We start from the raw sequence: 21,954 nt of genomic DNA on the forward strand, positions 1-21,954 counted from the left end.
ATGTTATATTTTGGACATTTTAAATCACAATATTCATTTAGAAAACTGCAGAGACAGGCGATTTTGCATAACAGGTTTGCTTTAAATTTGTTGGCTCCAAAAACCTTGAGCAGAATCTGGATTTAAAAAGGTCTGTAACAAATAATAACAAACAATACTATAATTAATGAAATACATTAAATTATACTATGTACACACCAATGTTTGTAATTCATGAAGTGTAAAATTAAATGTGGCTCATTCAGTTGATTCGAGGATAAAAGAGTTAGAAGGCTGCCGCGCCAACTGTATAACTGTTTAGTATTTACAAATAAATGAACCCAACTCAACTTTAATAGTTTGTTTACATTTATCGCAGAAGTTATTGCAAAGATACACATTATCTACAAGTGCTGTTAAAAGGCACCATTACCATTGACCTAATACTGTTTGAATAGATAATAGAACAAAAACAAAAAACAAAACTTCGACAAAAAGGCAACAAACCCAGACAGAAAACTTTCCCTCAAGGACTCTTTCACCGAAAACAGACTGTGGGCTGTTATAGAACGGAGCTAAATGATGTTCTGGGAATCTGGGTTTTGAAGATGCAAATGTTACCTACAGTGAAAGTCCTTAGGGAGATTAGGTGCGAGTTTGCAGAAAAGAAGACACGGGAAAGATGGAGAGAATGTCAGACAGCGAGAACAGCACCGCGGGGGTTGGCAAAAGTTCATTTAAAACTAATTTGTGATTCCAAACAGAAGCATGGTCGGACTAAAAGCTCTGAGCACAGCAAAAAAGACAACAAAACATCAGGTAATCAAGAGTGCTTTGCCGTGTTATGCTTGGGCCGACACTTATTCAACGTCTGGTATTGATGGGACAACTCTAATGGTGGAATCGATGTGAGAGGAGGAAGAGGCACTTATCATAAGGCATGTTTTAAAGTGGATTAAGGGGTAGGGAGGGGCCAGAGCATGCAGCCCATAGAGTCTATTTGAGACAGGTCATCAGCAATGGCTGGTGACAGCTCGCGTGGTCGATACACTAAAGAGGGCCTCTTTATTAACTTTGGGCACAATGGGAGCTTTGTGTCTAGCCCTAAACACTAAAGCTACTTAAGGACACGCTCCCTCTCCATCTAAACCACCTCCGACCTCGTTGTTTTTGCCTGGATTTACCCCTGCGCCTCCATATTGATCTTGGACAAAGGTCTGTGTTAAAGACATTTTGTGACAAGGCTAATGGCTATGCGAACAGCTTTCAACTATGGCATTATTACAAACACTGGGCTTTGTCGCTGAGGTGAGCTGACTGCTAAGGAGGAATAAAAGACAGGAGAAGTAAAAGCTTTTCAACTTCCTAGTTCAAGGCGCCATTTTTCTTTTGTTTGATTTTACTGGCATCAGCAAAAAAAACAACAAAAAAAAAACAACATGCAAGTATTCTGTAATGTGAAGAACTTTGGTAGGCAAGATGTAATTGATGTAAATGTAATAATGCAGTCATTTGCAGAGATGTCATGTTGAGGGTATTCTTCATGTATGTCTACGGCAACATGTTCTGCAGTTACCATAGCGACACATGAGTAAACACTGTCAAAATAGATTTAATATTACCTAAAAACTCAGGAAAAAATACAACATAGATTTAAACAAAACATTTTCAGGAGCCGGTGATAAATATGAGCATCAGTGGTAGTGTTTAGGTGTTTGATGTTTAAACAGGTGAGTGAATAACTGAAAAACTGTTGGCGAATGCTACCTAGCTTGTGACTGTAATGTTATTTAAAAGAGACTGGTTTAACAGCACAAATCCGCTCACCTGTTCTTTATGGTCTGACTGTGTTAAAATAAAGATAGATTAAAGTCTAACAGAGCTTCAGATAGAGCAGTGCCTCTAGTTAGCATCATAACCCTAGGGATGCTGTTGACATCAGCTGCAAAGTATCAATGCACAACTAAAAAAATCATACACATTTACACTGTGCAAGTTTCTCTGGATTTAAGTTAATATTTTTCTGGATTTTTTTTTTTTTTTTTGACAAAATACTGTAATGGAAAAAAATCTGAAAGTGGTCTATGTCAACTAAGGCCAGAAAGAAGCTTTTAACAGTCCTTTAGCCCTTCTATTTCAACTTAGTACCAAGGACTACTTTCGGGGATGTGTGCAGGTTTACTCGTTGTTTCTGGCAATACAATTTAAAATGTGATAAATATAAAAGATAATAGAATAAAATAATGCACTAGACCCACGGCCAATTGATATTCAAGCCGTCAGCCTCTTTCACCCAGCAAGATAAATAAATAAAAGCACTAAGACATCAAAATGGAATAAATAAAGCAAAGGGTGAAGGGGGTCCTAATTAACTGTTGCTCTTTGATGGGAACGCCACAAGCACTGCCTGTGAACCTTTCAATTAATGCATGCCCAGCTAAGAAGGCTACATCAGCTATTCTCTCAGTCCATACACTGCTTCACACAGAGCCTGGTCTGTTTAGCCAATAGAGCTCCAATATAAGGAAGGCTCCGCAGCTCAGCAGATGAAGAACGTCAGACGTAGAGAGAAAACAGGTTTGACAGAGGAAATAATGGAGGAGTGTGTGTGAACATGCTATTGTCAACAGTGTCTGGGAATGTCTGCGATGAAAATGCTATAGAAAACATATGTATACTGCATTGTGCCAAATCATGTGTGACAACCCCAGAGTACAGAAATAGTCCTAAATATTAAATATTGGTACATGCAGCTAAATCTTTTCTAAATTGAAGGTGTTTCTGAAAATGAAAAATAGAAATATTTCTTTAATGGTTTGCCATGGTCCAAAGTTATTCCTTTCTTACCATATGTATTCTAAGCATCCTAATTATTTACAAATTTTCTAAGTGCTTTTTTGCCATGACAGTACACTATCACCTACTAGCATGCCAATGCACACTTCCTGATCACAGGACAATAAAACGGTTGCAGATAATGCAGGCAGTACACAGCAGACTTATTTTAGCCTCAAGAGCTGCTAATACAATATATCTGTACTGGATCAAGACAAATTTTGCTCAAATACTTGGAAAAAAAATCTGGCACAGGCCCTTTAAATGCACTGCACAGTTACATCTGGATCCTGAGAGGGTAAGAGTGACCTGTAGCATGCTGGACATCTTTGGTTCCAAAACAATCCTTCTGGTGTGCGACCTGTCAGAGCAGACAGGTGAAATGACAGGGGCGATGCACAAGGATGCAGCATGGCTCCATCTACTAGTACTTCTGCTCCATCTATCAGTCAGTGAGCCTGGCTCCTCCTGACGGATGTGACAGCGCATTAGTCCAAATAAAGTTCTGTGGGATAAAGAGGGATGGGCCAGCATGGCAGAAAGGAAAGAGGGATGGGGTTCTGGCTGGTTTGCAAAAGGAGAAAATGCATTTTGCTGCATAAACAGAAGGTTACAAGAGCTGTGATTGATGGCCTGTGAAGGGAAAATCTGCTGATTTCATTCAGCTCCTTTGCCTTCCAAACACCTAAATTGCTTTTATTTTGCCAGGCTGTTGTTGTGTTTGGTGCTGTCTGCTCCAATCTGTGCAGGATGGAGAGCAGGTCATAGATGGTGCATCCCAGTGTGTTCCTGCACTCGTAATCTTGTTTATTAAATGCCTATTCAATTAAAAAAGAGCGACCCCTCAGGCTCATACACACTTCTCACTTGCCACTTTGTCAGTGTCCAGAAAAGGAGCGGAGGCCAGGCGTACCCGTGTGTGAAATTAAACAGGTGATAAATTTCCCTGTACGGCCAACTCTGTGAACACTGTCATTTTTCATTACTGCTAAATAAAAGGCAGCAGAAAACAACTTCCATTCTTATGCTTCATGCCCCTCCCTCTTCCCATAAGACTAATGAGGATGGTTTTTAGTTGGGCCTATGTTTTACAATAAATCACATTCCTTTCCATTTCAGGCAAGTATAGAGCAGAGACGTGGTCATTGTGATGTGTGGCTTTGCTTTAGGCCAGAACAAGGACACAAAAACTGCCTTTATACCACTATTCTGTGACAGGAAACTAAAATGCTTGACATAAAGCACTAATTTTGGGACAAACTACCTTTCATCCATCTGAGCGCTGCATGTAACCTCACAGAATCTCTCTAAGTGAGACATGATAGGGAGTAACAGCTTCTTGGTTTTAATCATTTTACAATTTGAGCAGACCCCTGCTGAGGTCTGGGTCACTTCTGAGGGCTGAATGGAATGGGGACAGTGCCTGTGGGAGAGCGGACCAACGCACAGCCACCCTAGGGTGAAACGTATCGATTTCAGAGCAGCCCATCTCCAGCCCATCTGTGAAAGTGCCCATGCCCCTTTTGTGGAGAAGCACAATTTCAGAAAAGGACGCAAGCAAAATGGAGAGACGCGAGTGGGAGGGATGGCAAACAGCAGACAGGAGCAGAGGGGAAAAGATTCTATTGTGTCAGTCTGATGATTTTCTCTGAAGCAAAAAGAGCAGGATGTCGGGAGACAGTCCAAGGTAGAGGAAGAGTGAAACAGGAAAACTAAGTCTTGCAGCTGCTATACCTTAGTATAACTAATGTCCTTGAGGAAATACAACAGGTTTTAGCCTGAACAGACAATGTGTGCTAGAGGCCATCTGTATCACTTTCCTTCATGCTCTACATATAAAGCAGGTCAGTGTTATGATGTTAAATCGACCACGAGAGGCTTTAGAGGCTTGATTTGCCACGCAGGCCCCGGGACACGGAGGTAGACAATGGTGCGATGAAAAGAGGAAGGACAAATGCTGTAGACAGACTCCTGGCTGGAGGGGCAGCAGAAGGCCTGCTGCTGCAGCTGTAATCTGGCTCCCTTCACACCTCGTCAGGGGAGAATATCTCCAGCGTGACCACACAGCAGCCGGTCTGCATCACAACCACAGGCTGGTGTTCTCCCTCCAGAGGTGCCCCCAGACAGGCACTGGGAGGGGAGCTGTGACGGGCTGCTGTGCTCTGTCAACGCTCATCTAGATATGATTTGCACAGGGAATTGGATCTCATTTAGTCATAATGTGGAGAGACGACCAAGCCTTACAAATCACACTTCTCACACTGCCATGGTCACGCTCCTGAAACCTACACAGGGCAGTTTCTAATACTGGTAATAATTTGTAAAAGTGGTTCTCAAAAAAGTAGACTTTATATTATTAAAAAAAGAGAGTGTTTCTCTCAACATGAAAGGTTTCCATTGTGAGTCCTTCATACTAGACAAAAATATATATTTTTAAATCTCATATGGAGGTTAGGCAAGGTAAGTACATCCTGTCTCTTTTATTTCTAAAACGATAAAGTGAATGAAATCGTATGTTATTATCCACCATGAGGTGAATGTTAAGAAGCCGCATTAGGGGCAATAAAAGCGGTGATGTTTGAAAAGCACAAATGAACAGTGTCTGCGTGGAGATGCGTTGACCTGGTCTTAATGACCCGGCAGTGATTGGTGCTTGGAAACAGGTTGTGCGCAGACCTCTATAGCCTGTTGGCACTGCTGGCTGTTAGCATATGCCAGTAGCGTACACAAACGCTATGAAAATGCACAGCTGACTGGGTAGTGTAGTGCAGGTCGGCAGATAAAGATAATGACAACATCTGAATGGCCGGTTGGTTAACATAATTACTCCATTTCAAAGTCCATTTCCTCTCCTCCGGTCAAGAACTTTTAGCATTTCCATGAATACGGTCCCATTCTGGTGAGGGTGTTTTCATGTGCAATTCTCTGTAACTCTATAAACATGCTGACTTTTGAATAATTTAAGTTTTACTTTTAATTTGGTTTTATATAGTTTTTATATTATTTCATGATTGTTACATTTGTGCAATATGCAAGTATGATTTCTGGTGGAGTTTCTATCACCTGCCTGTCTCCATGGAGATGATATTGCTTTGCCTGGAATGTTCCACAGTATAGCCTTAAAATGTAGCTTGAAAAACATCTTATTGTGTGCAGGGTCAACTCTCCACAGATCTGATTCCTGGCAAAGCACCAACCTCTCCATGGAGACAAGCAGATGACGCACTCTCCACCACATAGTTACATAGTGCACTTAATTTAATCCCACTTAATCTTAATCTCGTATGAGTTATATGAAATGTGCTAGAGAAAATACACAATTACAATTAATTCTTACCTTCGTCACAGCTACCAGCTTTGGCCACATCGATCCTTCTCTTCTGTAAGCAGGAGGCCATGCGCAGGAGGCATTCGCTGTCGTATGTGGTGCCGTCACTACCGCACACTGGCGATGGCGTCTCGTCCGGGCACTGGGGGCACTCACACTTGTTCTGGACACACCGGGCCCCCCAGGCACACACAGAGCTACCACACGTCTCTGTAATAAACATATCAGCCATGAGCCCAGGGCAGGGTTAGGCTACTGCATCAAAGCACTAAAAAATATATGTGCTGGCTGTTCAGATAAAACTAATTTGCATTATGAATTAATTGCATACATATTCAATAGAGCAGTTCTGCAGAGCCCCTTGCTTGTGTTAATGTGATACCCAAAACTTGCAGCTGAGAGATAACGATTACTGTTATAGTCTTACTGATTAATTTTATTTAAATGTGTAAGAGGGCCCACTTGAATTTTCAACATGAACATATCAACATTTAAGTCATTTTTCTGGCTCAGACAATGACCTTGAGTTACGTGGCCAGTTGGATTCTATTATACTTTATTTGACTATGCATGCCAATATTTTTTTTTTACTATGAATAGTATTGGTTATATGTTCCCAGTTTGTCAATTCTTGTTCGCTGAAAATGGCAACAAAATCTTTTATGATTACTGACCATTGTAAATAAGCTGGACCTCGGTCATATTTTTTTAAATGAGATTGAACTTACTGTCAAATATGAGTCCCTCAGAATGAGAGTTTCCATGTAATGTTCCTTGCAATGTTTCTGAAAGCTAATCTAACACTACTGATACATGCCACTCCATATTGTGATGGTCCTCCTAGTGTGAGTGGTGACAGGTGAGTGGACATGTGCGCTGGACTTACTGCACTCTCCCTGGCTGACCACTCGTAGTTCCATCTGTTCCATACAGGCTCGGACATGCAGTTCACACTCGCTGCTGTAGGTGGTGCCATCACTGCCACACACAGGCTGATGGGAGTCCACGCACTCGGACGGACACAAGCACATACCGCTCTGGGCATCACAGATTGCACCAAAAGAGCAGTTGGCACAAGTCTCATCTAGAGGGAGGTAAAGAAAATGAGTTATTACTCATGGCAACCACAGAAGTTAGAATTTTGAATTGTAATAATAGATTGTTGCTCCATTCTCATTGAGCATTGAAATTTGGCATTTATTTCTATGAATATTTGATAAAGTGTGCCATGTCACTTTAAGGTGCACTGTGTAACCTGGTGGTGGGTCTGCCACTTGCTTGTCTCCATGGAGATGTTTTTGCTTTGCCTAGAATGTTCCACAGTATGACATTAAATGTCCATCTCAATTGGGACAAGCCAGTAAGGCCACCAAGCCAAGTTACATGTCAGATCAGTGAAAAAGCGACCCTGCTTATAATGGATTCAGGGCATTTGTGTGCAATAAAAACACTTGTAATTGAATAAATGCAAAACAGTTATGCATTTGTCTAAACAACTCAAAGAAGATCTCTAACTTTAAAATTACCGTCACAGTTGGCTTTTTCTTAGCTCAAGTTGTGTTTTGTTCACTTAGAGACTACATTTTTTTTAGTAAGAAGTGTTGTTTCTTGCTACAGAACAGTAAACTCTATTATTTTACATTGCGGGGTAGCATCTGCAACATAATACAATCTCCTAAATGTAAATCTTTTTTATGGAAGCCCTGGTTTACTCCATTGTTTAATATTCCCAGAGTAAACAGCAGCCATAACAAGACATCCACTCGTAAACTTGTCTCTTGTGTTTTACTGTTGACAGGCAGTGCTGCTGACAGCTGCTGGAGAGCTTAATGATGTAGTGCTGCTTCACACTTACAGAGCCATAGATTTTATTCAAAGCAAACTCGATTGATTCAAGTCCTATTCCATGGCTTGTCACATGTCCATTAAAGCTCCACAGGTCCAATACATGTGAAGGCAAAAACTAAGCAGTAAAATCCAAAAACTCATCCATAGACCAAACTGAAGCGTAGAAAGGGCAGAAATCGCCCGAAAGTTCCAGAGACAGGAGAGGACTTGGTGATTGAAAAACTATGGAACCACCCAGGCTCTCCTCAAGCTCAAAGTGAACACAAAAAGCACCACTATTTCTCGGCAAAGAGGAGAAGAGGCTGCTGGAAAGACGCGCGCTGCAGCAGCACTCCATCAATCAGGACTTTATGGGAGAATGGTCAAAAGCTGAAGCCACTCCACTGAAAGAGCCACATGACAGGCTGCCTCAAGTTTGCCAAATGGCACCGAAAGGAGCGCGAGAGCATGAAGGGAAAGATTGTCTGCTCCGATGGGAGACAAGATTGAGCTTTTTGGCCTGAATACCAAGTGGTGGATGTGCAGAGAGCCAGGTACTTCTTATCTGACCACTCCAAGAAAAATACGGTAAGAGGTTTTTAGTAGCAGAATCAGAATGATAAGAATCGATTTTAGCATGCTATTTTGTCTCTCTTAGTTGACTTGCTCTCAAAGATTATTGTCCTGTTAACAGAATTCAATTTTCTTGTGCAATCTTTTGGTCAAAGTTTATGTTGTAATTGATATGTGTATGATCATGTACTTTTGATAGAACATTACATAAAGTGAATAAGGAAAACTAGGTTATCTAGGGCTATTGGGGTGTATGCCTTTAGTCCAGGGGTCACCAAGCTTTTTTAACCTGAGAGCTACTTTATGGGCACTGAGTCATACAAAGGGCTACCAGTTTGAGACGCTCTTCTGAAATAACACATTTTCTCAGTTTGCCTTTAGTTATACATTATTAATAATGATAAATGATAATCATCTATGTGAACACACTGATCATGTTGCAAGACACTGATCACATTAATGATTTCTCAAAATAATTATCAACAATGAGCAAGGAGGAAAACAGATATCAGTATTCAGCACTTTAACTTTACTAGTCTTAGTAATTGTTAAATTTCCAGATGACACTTACATCACTACATCTCATAGGAAAAGTGTCCCATTTTCACTATCCATTGACAAACCTTTTTAACAAAACATAAATAATATACATTGCACCATGTTTCATAAAGTTATCAATTATGTAATGTTAAAGAAAAATAAGCGTACATATTTTTAAATAAATCTCAGTTGCGTTGTGTGACTTTCACCGGTGTCGTGAAAAAAGCCTGTTGTTTACCCAAAGCTGCATTTAGCTCTGGGCTTGTTCTGCCCATAGTGTGCGTCCCCGTGGGGAGTGCGCGTCCCCGTGGGTAGTTAGTGTGGAGTTTTGTGAGACGTAGTGAAGTGTCCCTCCACATTGTGCTGCTTTGCCGTCACCACAGTCGCTCCACACATGAGATACGCGCAGGTTTCTTTTACAGTCTTAAATCGTTGTGAAAGTGATCTCTTTATTTTCTACCATGTTTTGGAGTAAGAAACTGCCTTCAGCGCATCCTCAGAGCGCTCGCGAGCGGAGAACTGGTTTTGTCACGCGCACAATACTGACCTTTGAAGTGAGTAGGTCAAAGTTCACCTTAACTTATCTAAACTTCATGTATAATGAACATATGTTTAAGATATTGTCATTTTTAAATCTATATAAACGAAAGGGTGATTAAAAAAAAAATAGCAACAGAAAAAAAACATTAAAGATTACATTTTAGATGCAGCTCATTAGTGAGTTGTGCTATTTTTAGAACCGGTCTGCGGGCGACTCATGTGGGGCCTGGGGGTGAAAATTACCAACAGAACCAACAGAAACAAAATAAATAAATATAATGTGCATCCCTGCATTTTCAGCCCTCTCTACGTGATAGCCTCATTAATATTCCATTTTTCTCAGAGCAGTTCAAACTTGTGGCAGCTGATATCTCTGTTATCCCACAAGGTGCTGTTTCCGAGGTGTTCTTGTTAGCTGGAGCATCCATCTCATGAGGAATTGGCTTCATCTGGAGGCAAGGTTCCCCTGATGAGAGCTGGCAGGTTCAAACAGGCCCCTGACTTATGGCGTGTCACATGGGGCTGGAAATGAATGAGCCAGCAAACGCGAGGCCTTGTAGCGAAGACCCGTGCTAACGCCGCAGCTAGTTCTGACTAGCCCCGACACCAATTACACCTGGAGGATTGCATTAGCACAGCTCGCTTTCACATTCAATTAGAGCCAGCCTAATAACCGCTGCTGATTTAGCGCTAATTGAGGGAGGCGAGGCTAGCCTGCGGAACCTTCCACATTATTAATCTGTTTATTACTCTTTTAGTGGCGTTCATTTGATTCATCTCTTCATCTATTAGAGGCCCGCACTGCCATTCCAAATTTTCACCGGTGGACATCACTGTTGGTGAAGCCGCACAGGACTCGGGCATGATGTGGAGAAAACAACTTGTTACAAAATCAAACTAAATTAACAAACAAATTTGCTAATTGCTAGTAATTAATTTACAATTACATTTTCAGTTTAAATAGTAAACTGGGAAATCTGTTTAATTCACCACATGTTTAATTTTAGTCTGGACTACCTAGCTGACAAATGTGCTTATTGTGGATCCCATCAACCTAAAATAACTGCACAGGGACATGGGGAGAATTTGCTAACAGTAAGACCCACCCAGCCTGGTAATCTAACAAGAAACCTCCTTGCTGTGTGGCGAAAGTGTAGTATTGGTACTTTGCAGCTGATGCCATCAACATTCCCTGGAGGTGTGATGCTAACTAGAAGCACTGCTCTGTTTGAGGCTTTGTTAGACTTTGTTAGAGTTTTGTTTTAACACAATTTGACTGACTTAGTTGGAACTATAACAGATGAGATGATTTAAGTCTCTTAAATATATAATTACAGTGACAAGCTAGCAGTTTTTCAGTTACTCACTCTCATCGTTTCTGTTGAAAATCAAACACCTACATGTGCTGCATAAATGTTTTAGTTTTTGGATTATTTTAAAACTTTTTGGCAGAGTTGTTGAATTAGTGATGGACTTCTTGCTTTCCATTATGTGTCCAACAGGATGTCTTGGGCTATTTGTGCGTGTTATTATCTTACGCTTAGCTCATACTATCCAAAGCTTCAGTTCATTCTCTTTTATGTAGTTTCAAAATAAGGCACAAAGCTAGTCCCAGAGAATCAATAAACAAACAGAATCATAAGTGTGGTTATAGAGGCGCTGCTTGTCTGCTTGTGCCGGCTGCTATAAATCAGTGAGCTGCGGTGTCGTTCCTTATCAGGCTCTGAGCTTCGATAGCACATTCGCTTCTTTATCAGCCCCGGCCTCGCGCACCTGGCTCTCCAGACCGCCTGATACTCCAGACTGCATGTCGCACACAGACAGAGGGGAGAGGAGTTCTGTCGACGAGCCAAGCGGGTGCCAGGGGATTGTCGGTGATGGTGAGACGCGCTGTCATGGCAGATTTGGTCGTCCCTAAGGCTGTCAGCGTTAATTTTCAGTGTCAGTAACAGTGAAATACTTTCCTTTGTTGGAGCTTGGCGTGAAGAGCTCAAAACGTCAAGCAGAACAAGTTGGGCATTAGGCATGACTAGAAGATGTCGTCATATCATAACGTTGCCAAAATGGATTAAGATTTGTGCCTATTAATTGCTGCCAAGCTCAAATTATTATTATTTTATAACATATAAATAATAATTAACAAAACAACTTTGATTCCATCCATATAAATATGCTCAGTCTGCGCTAGCATACTTAGAGGTGAATGATCATTCTAAAGTATAATTTGTCCTAATGTTCTCACTGAAGCAAATGATGGGGAACATAGTATACGGTTTGAGTAGTTAGCTACTGCACTACTACTTCAAATTGAAAATGACTTCTGGATGGGAGTTGAAACGTTTTGCTTTCAAAAACAGTGTCCAGTGATTACAGCTGAAATCTTTTCTAACTTCTACTACCACTTAACACAAAATATGTATCACAAAATAATAATATCCCTGCCCCCAGTAGTGCTCCAATTAGATTGGTACAGTTTTTATGTAGTATTTTTCTTAATATATAAAGTGGTAATCATTAGTCTAATCCTTCTCGATCTTGAAATGCCCTTCCAGCTAGAGTTGGCAAGGATTCCAACCCAGAGTCAGCTGGAAAACAACAAACAAAAAAAACATGTATATTATTGAGGTATATACACTAAATGTGACTTCATACAGTATGCATTAAATGTCTCTGACTACTCTGACTACACAATAACCGTAGTAATGCATCTTATAAAACTTTTCCCTCTCTGTGGAATACACTCGGTAAACTCTCTTTAGAGCCACATTAGGAAACCTAATATTTGCTCTGCTGTGCTTTTCATGTCACTGTTTTGTTTTGTGCTTTGGGAGGCAGTGTGAGGAATAAGATGTGACTGCTTTACAAAGTGGCCTTGAAAGCATTAAATATGTCAGTGAACGGGCTAAGAAAAAAAAGGTGAGGTTAAAAAGTGTTTTGTGGTGAAACCTGAATAGTGGGAGGTGGGTCTGGGGACCATGGTATTAAGCCTGGGATTAAGCAGAACAGAGCGAGCTGGTTAGTGCTTTGAAGGTCTGTGAACATGGCGGGCTGATAACGGCTCCCCTGTTGATGCTTGCCCGGGCGGTATACTGTTAACTCCTTTGGCTGCACACCCTCCCCTCATCTTATTTACCTCTGTCACCTTGGTTTCACAGCGTTTATTGCTCCTCCCTGACCACTGCCAGTTGACCTATATTTCTCACCCAGCTGTGTATATCATTTCAGTAACCTGTGGGAAACAATTTTTTTATTATTATCACCAATATTTTTTTTTCCAAACGCGCCTGCCACCTCTGCTCTCATTTGTTGGACTAAAGCTGCATGAATTCAGAGTAGACTGATATCCAGCTGGGGGGGGGGGTCTATTACCTTTTTAGACCACAGTGCAAGGCAAGCCCACCACTCAAACATACAGGGAGGAAGAGAAAATCTACGGATAATAACGAATGTCACTCATATCAGCATCGCTTGCACCTGAGCCATATAGATAACCACTATTTCCCCGCGCCCCAGGCAAAGGAATGAAATTAAGGGCGGCCCCATGAGAGATGAGCTGAGGTGCACACTGGTACTGTAAACACACATGGACCACTGCTATCCCGATATGGCAAGACCTTTGGAAGTCTAACTGCCCTCACCTGCCTTCTATATGCAAAAATCTGACATCTAAAGCACTGTGCATTAAAACGGGAGTAACAAATGGAATGGAAAGTAGCCCGTTTCAAAGCTCGTACACAGTTATAAAAGGTGTTTCTTTGGAGGTCACAGTAAAGGACATACATAACTCTTGCTGGTGTTTGGGAAAATAAAAACTACCTTTTCTTTATTTTTTCATGGTGTTTACGACATCAAAGGGCTCAGACCTCCTCAAAGAAGTGTATCAAGTTTCAAACTCAAGCTTCTTTTACACGTATAATGCATCAATCGCTGTATTTTATTAACTGGATAGTATCTGTTACTGGCAACACATGCGCCTCATTCCTAGTAGCATCTATTAGTTGAAATGACGTCTGCGTTTAATTGGACACAATTATGAAGTACGCATTTTGTTTTATTTTTCTTTGTCACATCTACACCATAATTCACCCAAGTTTATTCATGCAAAATTGCCATCATGGTCCGGTATATTCATTTGTACAGAAAAATGCATAGATTCATGTTTCTTTTATTACTTGTGAGATTAAAAATATGACTCAGTGTAAGGAGACAATTTCCGTCAAACAAAACTCAAAAGCTCCAAAAACAGCTGAGTAAGTGCAGTTTCCAGCCCATTAGCATGCACTGTATATTAGAAGTTGGAATTGCCTGTAATAGGGTGAGGTAATAGCTAAGTCAGAGGGTTATTATGATGTTGAATAAAGCCCTGTGAAGCTGTTCAAACAGACCAGAAATAACCCACATTATCATGGCCATCATTCCTGGGCCGTGCGCTCCTGGCAAGCCCGTGCCTCAGCATTTTTATGGCACCATCGCGCTGACGCAACCTGTTCCCGTGGGAGCCAGGAACCATCCATAGAGCTGGAAAACAGACAGGCCCCTCCGCCACGCTTTGAGAAATAAAGACTATTCATTATCAACCAACAGACCAGCAAGCTACCTGCACGACACGGCAAACAATACCGCACAGATGGAAAAACAAAAGCAGATTCATTTGTTGTTGGCAGACGACCTTACATGTTTTTAGTTTGGACAAGGTTGTACAGGAGATGACTGATAGAGCCCGTGGTAGAAGGTATACAGAGGGCTTCACCAATAAGTCAACCTCGCTCTCAGTGAAGAAATACCCAGAGCTCTATTTATTCTACAGCACAATGTGGTCATGAACAGCCTGGACTTGTCCTCTGTTTGCGCCTGTGATATTGTACACAGCTGAGAAGGAATAACTCACTCATATTGATCATTCTTCTAACAGCTCCGCTTGTCCACAAAAATCACTGCCGCCGCTTGCTCGTTTTTAAAGTTATCCTCTTTAAAATATGCACAGAAAATCTATTGTTGTAAATCCCACTGAACGGGAGAGCTGGTCCAAGGGGCTAATAATTGCCATACTTCTGCCTGGAGTGTACAAAGAGGCTTTATCATCGGTGGGAAAAATACTCAATCATCAATTAGACTGCATGGGAAATTGCCTTTACAAGATGCCATTGAGACCTTGAGAGTTTTCGGAATAGGTTTACCAGGCCATAAAAATATGTCCGGTTAGAAAATATTTTAATCCCGTCAAGTGTTGCTGTTGTCGCTAATGATAGTTGATAGTTTGGCGCTGCAAGACAAAGCAGAGTGACTTGTGCTGAGAATTCAACATAGGGCTGTAGTCGACTAAAGAAATTCTTGGTCTACTTGATACTATTACGTATCTATAAGTATCAAACTGGGTTCACAAGGCCACCTGCATGGGAGTTCATGGGAAATGATTTATGCAGAAACCGTACTAGGAGACAATGTATTTATATAAATGCAGATTAAACTGGTGAATCATGATTTTAATCTGGCTTTTACAAAAAATACCAAATCTTCAGTTTACTAACTCACTCACTAACTTCAACTATACTATGGTTAAAAGTAGATTTTACTTAATAGGTCCACTTTAAGGACTACAAGACTATTCTATGACAAGTAAAGAGTGTGTCTTTACTAAAAGGTCAAAACAGGCAAATTGTAGACAGCGGGCAACAAGAGAAGCAAATAAAAGTGGGACCTGAACTGTTGTGAATGCACTTTACAGTATGGAAGCCTTAGGGTAATACGTGATTATAAAATTCAGTGAATGTGCATTGTAGTTTGGCCTATGGTAACATAAGCCTATTTAAACAAAATTGTACTCTATGGGGAGCTATCATTTTCCACCTGTGAGCTGTAATTCACATCGTTCCATTCTCTACGACTCCACTGTAAATGACTTTATGGTGTTGTGCGTCTGAATAATGGATGGCTTTTTAACAAGATGCTCTATATTGGAGTACACAGAGCCAACGTGATGTTTTAGTGGAGGACGTGAGGAAATTACAGATCTCCATGATAACTGTCTTCCAGTTAACATCTTGTGGTTTTCAGCTGTGTCTGTGTTTAGAGCTAGTGTGTTTTTGCAATCGTCACATTGTGTCTTCCATTGTTTGTACTATGAATAAGCCAGGCACAATGCATCTGGAATGAAGCAAAATACAATGTCTCCATTGGGCTTCGTAATGTCTTATAGACAGTACAGTATTTACTGGTGCAGATGTTTTGCATAACATCAAATGTTCCACCCCGAAGTCTAGAAAGCACAGTAGTATAAGTATTATTTATTTGTTTGAAAGTTTTGGGTAACAAAATCAATTATTTCAAAGCCCCCAAACTGAACAAATCACCTGCTTTGAAGAATCAAGTTGGTATGTAATGAGGCAGGCAGGATTCCACAACAGGAACAAAACTGATGATTATTTAAGACTGTTTTCACATAATAAACTACAAAGACATGATATTTAATGTTCAAACTGATAAACTTTATTGTTTTTATGCATGGCTTTTGAACTTTGCGCTGATAACAATCTGGATGGTCCCTTTGCTCCTTGACCCACAGGACACGACGTCCATGATTTCCAAAAACAATTTGAAATGCGGACTCGTCAGACCACAGCACATTTTTCCACTTTGCGTCAGTCCAACTCAGGTGAGCTCGGGCCCAGAAAAGTCAGCTGCGTTTCTGGGTGTTGTTGATATATGGCTTTTGCTTTGCATGTTACAGTTTTAACTTGCACTTGGAGATGTAGCAACGAACTGTGTAAACTGACAATGGTTTCCTGAAGTGTTCCTGAGCGCATGTGGTAATATCCTTTACACATTCATGTCTGTTTTTAATACAGTACCACCTGAGGGATTGAAGGTCACAGTCATTCAATGTTGGTTTTCGACCTTGCCGCTTATATGCAGAGATTTCTGCAGATTCTCTGAATCTTTTGATGATATTATGGACTGCAGATCATGAAATCCCTAAATTCCTTGCAATTGTACATTGAAAAATGTTGTTCTTAGACTGTTGGACTATTTGCTCACGCAGTTGTTCACAAAGTGGTGAACCTCGACCCATTCTTGCTTGTGAATGACTGAGCCCTTCGGGGATCCTCCTTTTATATCCAATCACGACATTCACCTGTTTCCAATTAACCTGTTCACCTGTGGAATGTTTCAGACAGGTGTATTTTAAGCATTCCCCAACTTCCCATTCTTTTGTTGCCCGTCCCAGCTTTATTGGAGGCAGGCATCAAATTGAAAATTAGTGAATATTTGAATAAAAACAATGAAGTTTATCAGTTTGAACATTAAATATCATGTCTTTGTAGTTTATTCAGTTCAATCTAGGTTGAAAAGGATTTGCAAATCACTGTATTCTGTATTTTTTTCAGTTTTACACAGCATCCCAGCTCTATTGGAATTGGGGTTGTATGATTGTTGATGCTAAAGCTGAAAAATACACAGAATAACTGATACCTTGAAATAAAATAAATACATATAATTTTACATTTGAGATGTTCTTGGAAAAGGACTATGTTTGAAATAACTTGAGTAGGTGTGAAAATAACCTCTTTAATTACACTAGATTATAGTATTTCTAACACTGCCAAAGTAATTGCATTTGGCTAGTAGTTGTCGCTATTACAACAACACACATACCATTTTTCTTGTACTCACCACAAGGTCCTTTGTGGATGATGTGGATGGACCTCTGAAGCGCACAGCTCATGGCTCTCATCTCGCATGGACTACCGTAGCTCTGACCGTCCGATCCACAAACGGGGTCTGACATCTGCGGACAGGCTTCGGGGCACTCACACACAGGTTCACTGTTCTTCACCACGCAAACAGCCCCGTGATCACACACTTTATCAACGCACGGGCTGGGAACGTGGAGATCTGCAAACCAGAAAGGAGAGTTAGGCACACTGCAAAGACATGGTGATTACGAAGTGGGGAGAATATAAAGTGGAGGTTGAGGGAAAAGGACTTAAGGGACAAGGAGGGGAGTTAGTTACTTGGGCAAACGCAGATGTGGTGTTAGAGGGATTCGGGGTAAAAAACAATTGGGGGGAATATTAGACCTGTCACAATAATTACTATATTGACTTATCGTTCTATAAATGACAGATAGAACTATCATTTTTTTAATCATCGTTTTTTTTTTTTTTTTTTTTTTTAAACAATATTACATTTAGGATAGTTTTGGAGGGGATTATCCAGCTTTAGGGTTATGTGTTTTCTTCAGCAATATATTTCACTTCAAAATTTGTTAACGTGACAGGACTAGAGAATATTCAACTTTCTGTGTCAGCTTTTATGACTAAACTTCACATGTCATTTCCTAGTCTCTGTGCCTATCCTGACGTTTCCTGGTTCTTTGAAGAGTGTGCACAATCCTCTGGCATGAGCGGATAAAACATGTCCCTGCAGCACAATGAGATGAAACAGTACAGGGACAATGGCCTCTCAGCCTCTTGTTTTTGTTATTTTTCTGTCAGACTAAATGCTTTGGATTAATTGACATCCCCAGTGTATACGTCCTCTTCAAAGGCTGCCATTTGCACCTCTGTGAATGTGACAGTCTGAGCCCAAGCTGGTGGAGCTGACATGGAGCAACGAGCAAAAGCGCGTAGAAATAAAAGGAAAATAGTGAGCAGATAGGAGAAGAAAAAAGGTATTGAGAAGAAGAAAATGCCTTTTGCTTAATAATTCAGAAAAAGCAAGCTCCTGGGCAGAGGCAGATATGAAACGTGAACATCACACAGAGGTGTACGCTCCGTGCTGAGTCGCGGCAGCAGCACTTCATTAAAAGCGGGCCTGGATCGTGTGCTCGGATTGGGGAGAGCAGTGCATGGGTGTTGGAAGGATGGTCGGGACAGAGGCGGGCTGAAGTAGACAGTATGAACAGGTCTTTGATCACAGACCCCCAGTCCAACGCAGACATATTCAGAACTCTATGTGTCAGATCCAACATTCATACAGCTCTGTTAGAAGAGTTAGAGGAGAGTCTGACTCTATTGCTAAAATGAGGTGCATTAGGTGAGATCAAAATCAGCCTTTTCATCGAAATGACAAGTTTATGTTTTGGACATTACATGGAATAGTCAACAAAAAGTACTGTTTCTTTGGAAAAGTAAACTATTTTCATAAACTACACAAACTAATTAAAAAGTCAACCAATGATTAACACTAAAACGTTTTTTCCTACTAAACTGTGTACATGGTATTTTAATAGTATTGTCTACTATTCTGAATCCTAGACTTTTTTTTGCCAAATTTTTGCACAAAGTAGGTTAATTTTGAAAAATATATGTGCTGTATCCAGTGGCAAATACATTTTTCAAGAGACATGTGACATCGCACTCCTGCTCTGCTTAAAGACCATTAGTGTACGTGTTTAGTCCCATTTTAAGGCACCAGTGTCGCTGAAGAAACAGTACAGCACATTCTTCTTGTGGATTGAAGCTAATATCTAAGTTCAAACTGACTTTCACACATGCAGTGTTATAGCGACACTGTCAACTAAATCTTTCAACCAATAATATTAAAGCAATATAATCGACAGTTAGATGCAAGTATTTCATTTATAAAGTAAACTAGTACCAAGTGTCTCATATAGGCCTCCAGCACATACAGTCAGCAATATAAGCCAACCAAGTCAATTGCAGCAATTTCATAGACCAGGGGGTAGCAACACTTGTGTATTGTAAACTGATTTTAATTTTGTGCCTTACATTAACAAACAGCTGGTTGTAAAGGTGGGTCACAGTTTCCAATTAGGCCACCACACAATTTAATTACAGCTATTCATAAAATGCTACAACACAATCATACCACCAGCTTTTGTTGTGGGGTTGTTGGCATGGCAACAGCCCCTCATAATAACCCCCTATTATTGAGACTATTATGAGATTAGATGGCATCACAGGGGGCGTTGTGGCACACTTGGCACCCCTGCTTCTCATTTATTAGCCTGGTATTGGATGTTACCCACACGTGTAGCACTAATGCCGAGCTAAATTACCAACAGACAACACATAAAGAGACAATTAGCCTGTTCTGCTGGTCTGGGTACTATTGATTTGTTCTTTTAAAGGCCACATGGTTAACATTAATAAGGAGCAACATTTGAAATAAGAGCATTGTATAGATAAAGTTTTGTTTAACTAAAGATAAACAGGCTGCTAAGCTTCCAGATTTCATGTGAAAATGGAGGTTATCCCATATGGCGAATAATGAGGATTGATTTGTATTGATACAAGGATTCAGAAAATATTTTCACTTTACTTTGCTTATAGTGGCTCAGGTTAGTATTATCTGCTACTCACAAAACTGTCTGTCTAGTTTGAATGTTTTTTTAAACTATCATATTCAAAATGTGCATTAAAATAACGGTGATGGAAACGTTGATTGTTCATCACATAAGTAATTGTAATAGACGTTTGCGCTATTACCCTTGCACTTTTGCAGAATAGGTCTGCTTTAAGGAACATTCAAGGCAACACATCTCAATGGAGACATGCATGTCACATGTGAAGTTTCTTATATTTCTTTCTTCATATCCTTAATGTATAAGGAGCTTTATAAACATCATGATAAGCAATGTAAGAGTGGTATTTTAATGCTAAGAATAGTCTTGCAAATGTACGAGAAGCATTTCAAATACATGTAAATCATCATGGTCTTAAATATATATAGCATTGGGTTTTGATTGGCAGTACAATTCCCATCCCAGCTTTAGTGTCTGTAAGAGGTATTACTCTTTCTGACACTTTCACATTCCCCGACTATGACATGGTGCGGCCTAACATGAAATAATCCTCTCTAAGTCCAGAGCAGGGCTGCACCATTCAAATACTGCACTAATTAAACCAGTCTACACCTCCTCTGCCAGGCTGGAGCTCAGATGGCGGTGACACCCAATGTAAAGTTCTCTCATCTCCAAGTCGTACCAGAGCTGGAATCCCTTATTAGAAAGAATTATTCATCTTCTTGGAACCTTTTTCTTATAGCTGAAGACTGCACCTGCTCAGATGCTAAGACAAAACGTGTTCAGCTGTCAAGCTTCGTGTATAAACAGCTTTGGTTGGTTCTGGGCTTGGCTGGCGGCCGCAGCCGTACATGCATGAAAAGATTTAAGTGTTTGGGAAAGGACCAGAGAAGGAGTGAATGTGAACAAGCGCTGCTATCCCAAAAGCTTTAGTTGTGACAGTCTGCCATTTCAAAGCTCCCCGCAGCGTCCAACAGAAAGACTTCATAACGAGTATTTTTCCACACGGGCAATTTCGCAGTCTCCTTTACACTCCTTGCACTTATTAAATCAGGGGGAAATTTAGCCCCAAGAGAAAGAGCTTGATAAAAAATTAGTTTTGGAGTTCAAATTCTTTCATCTTCTTAGCGAGACAAAGGAGACAGGAGACAAAGGCGTTATCGGGCGCTGCAGTTGTCTTCCAGGGCTTGTCCTCATGAAGTGGGCTGGTGAACTTTCGCTCCACCAGCCAAGGTTGTACGGTTAAGCCGGGATCACAGGCTTACAAGGGTTGTACACGTTTGGCAGTGCACACAAAGGAACAATCACATTTGAATCAATTGTTTTGGAAGATGGGGCAAATTAAGCAGCACTAAACATTTTACATTTATGCTGTACCTCAGAGTTCTTTGAAACCGCAATCTGCCTTTAAAATGCTCATTTTTGTTATAATATCACATAGTATTCTAAGTGGAATTTAAAGTAACTATGTAAACCATGGATTTTGAAAAGAAACTTCAAAAGAACGGACGAATTTAGTAAATTATAATTAGAATATTTTCCTAGGCACATTTACAAAATAGTAATGATTTAGGCAGCCTAACAACTGTTAGAAAATATAAATTTTTTTCTTAGAATTAATTTGTCCTATTAGTGGCTATGGGTCACATTAAACAATTAAAAATGATTGTAGACTAGGCCAAAGTTACGATGACTATAGATAAAATGTAACTGCCCAAAGTGACTAGTGGGACTCAATGGTAACTCAAATTTGGGGTCGTTCACAAATTCTAAAATATGCTCACTTCAGCTCCACAAAATGCCAATATGCCAATCTCTGTTTCAATCTGTCATTGTGATTCCACCCCCTGGTTTTAGAGAGATACCCACAGCACACACTTGGGGAGTTCAGATGAGTAGATGTCTGCTCACCTGCCTACGGTATCATTACAGTCCTCTTAATGGCCTTATCTGACAGCTAAAGTGGGCTTATCAACTCCTGAAGCTTTAACCCTCTTGATAGGCTGAAGTGCAGCAACACAGAGCCTTTGGCCGTGTTCCGGTGTTGGCTACACTGTGCAGACTC

The 21,954-nt window shown here is 40.5% G+C and overlaps 1 protein-coding gene across 5 annotated transcripts in view; it reads right to left on the reverse strand.

Moving 5' to 3' along the window:
* Positions 1–21,954, reverse strand: part of agrn (agrin) — a 362,945-nt gene that overhangs the window by 67,260 nt on the left and 273,731 nt on the right. For all 5 annotated transcript variants that reach the window (XM_055222859.1, XM_055222858.1, XM_055222857.1 and 2 more), the window contains 3 exons: positions 17,294–17,515; positions 7,029–7,226; positions 6,152–6,352 (listed from right to left, as the gene is read on the reverse strand). In XM_055222859.1, the coding sequence (XP_055078834.1) occupies positions 6,152–6,352; positions 7,029–7,226; positions 17,294–17,515 (621 nt within the window). The remainder of the gene's footprint in view (positions 1–6,151; positions 6,353–7,028; positions 7,227–17,293; positions 17,516–21,954) is intronic.

This window comes from Periophthalmus magnuspinnatus, chromosome 7 (assembly GCF_009829125.3).
Source record: "Periophthalmus magnuspinnatus isolate fPerMag1 chromosome 7, fPerMag1.2.pri, whole genome shotgun sequence".
Taxonomy (NCBI): domain Eukaryota; kingdom Metazoa; phylum Chordata; class Actinopteri; order Gobiiformes; family Gobiidae; genus Periophthalmus; species Periophthalmus magnuspinnatus.